General features: G+C 57.7%; 1 protein-coding gene across 1 annotated transcript; it reads left to right on the forward strand.

Annotated features, from left to right (window-relative positions):
* The first annotated feature begins 1143 nt into the window (after positions 1-1143).
* Positions 1144-6294, forward strand: DLX3 (distal-less homeobox 3). The gene is made up of 3 exons (XM_068530850.1): positions 1144-1675; positions 2718-2908; positions 4501-6294. The coding sequence occupies exons 1-3, from the start codon at positions 1351-1353 to the stop codon at positions 4846-4848; spliced, it is 864 nt and encodes a 287-aa protein (XP_068386951.1). The 5' UTR covers positions 1144-1350; the 3' UTR covers positions 4849-6294.
* Positions 6295-6494: the final 200 nt, after the last annotated feature.

A 6494-nucleotide genomic window follows, 5' to 3' on the forward strand; every position in this document is an offset into this window, starting at 1 on the left:
ACACTGGTACACTTTCTCACACTCACACGCCTGCACTCACATACATTCTCTGCATGTAAATGAACTCTGTATCTTCTGCGGAACACTTGAGATCCTCACGTCACACACCTCAAGTACACCCGTCCCCTACACCTGATCTCTAAAAATGCCCACACTCCCCCAGTGCTGTCCCAAATACACAGAATCTGCCCCCAGACTTACCGAAGCACACAGATATCCAGCCTGTGTCCCACCCATCCTCATGGGGACCCCAGGTTCCCTGTTCCCTCCAGCAAGCCTAGGCCATCTCTGAAAGTTTTGGAGATAGCTTTAACATCGCCACACACAGGCTGTGCACCTCCACCCTCTCCATAAGCCCCTCATCCACACACCTGCTTACCAGGCCCTCTCCAATAGGACCCTCCCTGGACCCAGTGATGACTTTCATAGGCCCAAGGCACTTTTGCCTGATGGGCCCCTTCCTCCATTAAGAACATTTTTTTTTAATTACACTTTATGACTGCATTGCTGTAAAGATAATAAATATATTAATATACATTCAACCATTTTCTTCAACCTAAAATGTTCTCCTTTCTTCTGATTTTAAAAGAAATTAGAACATTATCATGAGCCCTGGGTCCTTCTACTTTGGGCATGTTTGTCTGCCTGTCATATCCACACACACACACACCTTGGACCACCTCCCTCCACAAACACCCAATAGGCAAATTCCCCTCCTTCTCTGTCGCACCTGAGCCCACCTTCCACCCACAGCCAGAGAGATAGACAGACTGAAGGATCCTGGGGACTCTACAGATAGACACCCTCCTCCCACTCTTTCCTTCAGAGACACTGGGGGTTTATCTGGGCTGAGGGAGAGTTCCACAGGAGGAGGAACAGAGGGGTCTGTGTGAGTGTGTGTGTGTGTGTGTGTGTGTGTGTGTGTGTGTGTGTGTATGTGTTGGGTAACAACAAAGAATGAGAGAGAGAGAGAGAGAGAGGGAGAGAGAGGGAGAGAGAGGAACGAAAGAGCTCAAGAGCATGTTTTGCCTGGAAGGCAAGACTTGCAGCCAATCAGAGCGCTGGGGCCTCCCTCTGCGACTCCACTATTGAGTCTATAACCCGCTGGCCGGGCGGAGCTGGCAGCATTTGACTGTGGCTTGGGACGCGACGAGAAACGCGCCGCGACCGCCGGAAGACCGGCGATGGTCTAAGCGCCCCTCGGCCGACCCTCCCCAGAGACGCTGCCGGGCCCTCCCCTCGCCCTCCGGACACGCACCCCCGCCTCGTCTACTCCGCCTCCCCCGCGCTCCTGCCCGTTCCGGCGCTCCGGCCGAGGCCAGCCCGGGGGGTGGCGCGGCGCCCGCCAGGATGAGTGGCTCCTTCGATCGCAAGCTCAGCAGCATCCTCACCGATATCTCCAGCTCGCTCAGCTGCCATGCGGGTTCCAAGGACTCGCCCACCCTGCCGGAGTCTTCCGTCACTGACCTGGGCTACTACAGCGCTCCCCAGCACGACTACTACTCGGGCCAGCCCTATGGCCAGACCGTGAACCCCTACACCTACCACCACCAGTTCAACCTCAACGGGCTTGCAGGCGCGGGCGCGTATTCGCCCAAGTCCGAGTATACCTACGGAACCTCCTACCGGCAATACGGAGCCTACCGGGAACAGCCACTGCCCGCGCAGGACCCAGGTGAGGACCACGGGGTCGCGGAAGAGTGGGGGACACGCGGAGGTTCCCGAGCGAGCGAGAGAAAGGCGAGGAATTGGAGCCGAAATCTAGGGACGCGCCCCGGGTAAGAAATGTACTGTCCGAAGTTAGAGAAGGTGGGCTAGATGACCCCCAGAGGGGACAGACGACCTTCCAGTCCCGAGACTGCGCGCCTTCGGGGCGTGGTGCGTGCGGGGCGCCGTGGTCCTGGGTGAGGATCCGCGTGAGCGAGGCGAGGACGCAGGGGCTGTGGATGTCAGAGAACCTCCTGCTCCAGGTGCTTTCCGGGCACTTCAGCAGGCGGTCCTCCATGGGGCTGTAGAGGGCTGGCGGGTAGGCAGCGGGCGCTGGAAGCTCTGCGACCCCTCTTTGGATCTGGGCTGGGGGGTGGGGGGAGGAAGGTGAGGGGGACACGGAGAGAGACCCCTCAGAATTACCGGAACAGGGAAGGAAGCAGCAGCGGAGAGTGGAGAAACTGAAAAAGAGAAAAGTGGAGTCAGCGTAAAAGTGGAGAGACAAAGTGAGAGAAAGGACACAAGAAAGGAACAGAGAGGAAAGGGTGAAGGAAGGAAGGAAGAAGGGAGTCTGATGTGTCTGCAACTTTTCTGAAAATCTAAAACTATTCTAAAATAAAAAGTTTAAAGAACAATAAAGGAAGGGAGGACGGAAGGGAAAGAGGGAGAGAAGCGACCGACGGCGTGGTGCGGGTGACAGGGCGGCGGGCAGACGGTGGCGGGAGCTGCGGAGAGCGAGGCGGCGGCCGTGCGCGTCCGGTGGTAGCTTGGCGCCGGGACCGCGCTCTGGGGGCGCGGAGCTGGGAGCGGGGGAGCGCCGCGTCGCGGGCGGCCGCCGGCCCGGCGCTGTGGCCGCAGCTCCCAGCCGGGGCGCCGGCGGCGGAGCGAGCAACCGGGAAGTCCCGGGGTGAGTAGGTGGGCCGGAGGGTGGCGTGTCCCGCGGGGCCCATGAGGGCTCCGGGGTCGCAGGCCGAGGCTGAGCCGCCCACTGCCCCGTGCGTTGCCCGCAGTGTCCGTGAAGGAGGAACCGGAAGCCGAGGTGCGCATGGTGAACGGGAAGCCCAAGAAGGTCCGAAAGCCGCGCACGATCTACTCCAGCTACCAGCTGGCCGCCCTGCAGCGCCGCTTCCAGAAGGCCCAGTACCTGGCGCTGCCCGAGCGCGCCGAGCTGGCCGCGCAGCTGGGCCTCACGCAGACGCAGGTCAGTGGTGGGCGGTCGAGGGCCGCGAGGACTCGGTGGGGCCCCGCGGGACCCTGGGACTCCCCAGGCGCTGCTGAGCCTAGATGGCCTCTTAAGTTCCCCGCAGGGCCTTGAAACCCTTGCCTGTGGGTGGAGGGAACCCCAGATCTCAACCTCTGTTGGAAGTTTGTGCATTAGCACGTGTACAGGCATGCATATTTGTGAACCTGTGCGACTGAGTCTCTCACAGGGAGAGGTGTCCTCCCTGTACCCCAGAATCGCCAGCTCCCACAGGCCCCCAACAGTGTGGGTCACTCACAGGGTTGGTCACTGATAGGAGTCTACACCGTGTCTCCCCCCAGGCCAGGCATGTGTGTGTAAGAGGTGTACATATACGTGTATGCATGTATATTTGCACACAGGCTAATGGATCTGTGTACATGCGGGAAAGCACACTTAAGGAGTGAGACCTTTCAAGGGTCACTGTGCTTATAGATGGCAAGGCAGATGTACTTGACTGGGCACAGGGGTGAGTGCATGTACAAAAATGTGTGCTTGTATCAAAAGACTGCATTCCTGCTCAGCACCCAAATGCTCCACCCCTTTGTGTGTGCCGGGAGCCAGGAACAGAGATTCCCCACAAAGGGGGACAGGAACTCAGAGGTGGGACTCCCCCCACCCCCAGCCTGTCCCTAAAGCCCCCAGCAGCCTGTCACTGCTCAGGGGAGGAGTGGCGGACGCCTGGCTCCCTACAGGTGTTGACAGGCGGGCCTGGGTTGCGGCTGCGTGGGGCCTGGTCCGCTGGGAATCTGGGTCACCCGGTGAGGAGCTGATTCATTGTTTGTACCAGTCATGGGGTGGAGAGCAGCAGGGGGAGGGGGAGAAACCCCAAGGGAAATTTGGGGAATCATGGCTCACCTGCTCCTGAGTCCCCAGGTCACCCCCATTAGCCAGCCCTGGAGGGCTCCTGAGCGTGTGAACGTGGGTGCTCATGTTTGCAGGGTGTTTATCTGGCTGTATCTGTGCATGTGTGTATCTTTATAGCCTGGTGTCTCGTGTGTGAAGCTGTGAGTGTGTACATTGCCGTGCATGGAGATGCTTATGTGGGTGTGCGTTTGTCTCTGTGTATCTGTTCACCTCTGCTTATGGGTTTCCAATGTGAACAAAATACCACAAACCGCCCATCTTCCGTCTGGGCTGCCTTTTATTCAGTGCTTACTATGTCAGTAGTATGGCTGGCTGTTCTGAGTTCTTTATTTGTCTTAACTTATCTGAGCATCATAATAACCCTATGAGGTAGGTAATAGTGCTGCCATCATCCCCATTTTGTAGATGAGGAAAGCAAGAACCAGAGAGGTTAAGTAACTTGCCCAAGGTCCCACGCTTAGTAAGTGGCAGAGCAAAATTTGGACCTAGGCAGTCAGAATTTCCTGGCCGAAGTTCCGTCCCCGACAGAATAAAGATGCTGGCCTGGGGGTTCGGGTGCCTGGGTTTTGCCTGGGTCTTGTGTGACGGTGGGTGCTGGCCTTGCCCTCTCTAGGCTGGGTTCCCTGATGGGTTTTCACTCAGCGTTCTGCGAGGCTAACTAGCTCCCCCTTTCTTCTCTGGGGCAGGTGAAAATCTGGTTCCAGAACCGCCGCTCCAAATTCAAGAAGCTGTACAAGAACGGGGAGGCGCCCCTGGAGCACAGCCCCAATAACAGTGATTCCATGGCCTGCAACTCACCACCGTCACCTGCCCTCTGGGACACCTCTTCCCACTCTACTCCAGCCCCTGCCCGCAGCCAGCTGCCCCCGCCGCTCCCGTACAGTGCTTCCCCCAGCTACCTGGACGACCCCACCAACTCCTGGTACCATGCACAGAACCTGAGTGGACCCCACTTACAGCAGCAGCCGCCTCAACCAGCCACCCTGCACCATGCCTCCCCCGGGCCCCCGCCCAACCCTGGGGCTGTGTACTGAGCACCCCCCTGGCCTGAACCTCTCACGAAGGAACCCCAGGACCAAGCAGAAGGCGCCTCCGTCCTAGCCGACACTCAGGAATCATCGGGGAGCACAGGGGAAAGGACACCCCTTTTCCCCCTTCCCTTGCCCCTTCCTCCAGGGACCCAAGAGCTTCCAGATGAAATTTGCATGGGCCAAGGATGCCCCCTGAATTTCCCTTCCCCTGCCTAGACACTGGGGTGCCCCTCCAGATGTTTGGGAACTTCACTCCGGCTGGGACAGCTGTTTCCCTTCTGCTCCAAGAGCCTGGATTGGCTTTAAATGGCTCATCACGTTCCAGATTCTAAAACTTAGTACCGAGTCCCTAGACTGGATTCCTTGGGCACTGGGGACACCGTGGAGCGTCTTCAGGTCAGGCCTGGGCTGGGGCACCAGGCAGTGTGGATTCTGCGACCTGCCAGGCCTAAGCTCCTGCCACGGGGACCTGGGCTGCCCCTTAACTGAGCATTCCCTCTGCCAAAAAGACATTGAACCTTGAGACTGGGACTCAGGGTGGGGACCTCAACGAGCCCTGCCCTGAACTTTTAGCCCTCATTTAGGGTTTGAGGGTTAAACCAAAGAAAAGCCCCCAAGTAAGGGAAGCTTTTAATATTTGTGGCTTTAGAGAGAACTCAAGGAGCACCTCCCCTCCCCCGCTTTGGTCGGAGAGGAGGGGTGGATCCCAGGCATCCTTCCCCAGGACCCATTTCTTCTTCCATGTACAGGACTTTGCACAACTTTGGTTTCAAAAGCTGTTGAAAAATAGGAAGACAAAGGGCATTGTTAACAGATAGGACCAATCTCCCCTGCGTGGGTGCCTCTGCTCGCCCGCACCCCACCTATTCCTCTCCTCCAGTGAGTTGGCAGTTTTGGCGCCAAACCCCAAATCTCCAAGGCAAGACAAACCCCAAAACACCCCCTTTCCGGTGGCCTTGGAAACAGATAATTCCCGCCAAGACGGCGGAGAATGTCGGGTGACGTGCATGGGGCACAAGGGAAGGGTTATAACTCGGTGCCTTTAGGGGTGAGGGGGTGGCTGTCTGAAGGGTCAGTGGCACTGCCCCTTCCTGGCCCGGACGCCCCCCCAGAGCTAACCGTCCTCCACCCCTGATGTGGTCGAACATGGAAGAAAAGGAGAGGTAGAAGACTGTAGCTATATATATAGTATGTATTTTTTTTAAAGCAACGGAGAGAAGCAGCCTCCTCCCTACTGTGGTTTCCTATTTATGTGGCCCTTTCCTCCTGGATGTACCTGCCTGTGCGTCGTGAGCTGAGAGAAACAGATGTGGGCTCCGGCTGGATTTGGGTTTGTGGGAGGCACAGGCGAGAGGAGAGACGTGGTGGATCTCGAAGAGTCCCACCCCAGGGGTAGAGGAATGAAGCCAAGTCCCACCCCCTCCCAGCCTTCTCATTTCTGCTTTCTTATTGGACCCATCTTTATATATAACATTAATAAAAAAGAAGAAAATAACCACTGAGCTCTTTGAACTGGAGGCTAGAGGCAGGCAGCTCTCGGCGGAGGGCCGGGAGTTGGGGAAGGTGTTTGGTGGGGAAGGCCCTCTGAGCCTCCAGGGTCTCCTGGGGGAGTCAGAGCCCTGGGGACCTACTACTGGGGCTCTGGGCTC

The sequence above is a fragment of the Eschrichtius robustus genome, chromosome 20 (genome assembly GCF_028021215.1).
Source record: "Eschrichtius robustus isolate mEscRob2 chromosome 20, mEscRob2.pri, whole genome shotgun sequence".
Classification (NCBI taxonomy): Eukaryota; Metazoa; Chordata; class Mammalia; order Artiodactyla; family Eschrichtiidae; genus Eschrichtius; species Eschrichtius robustus.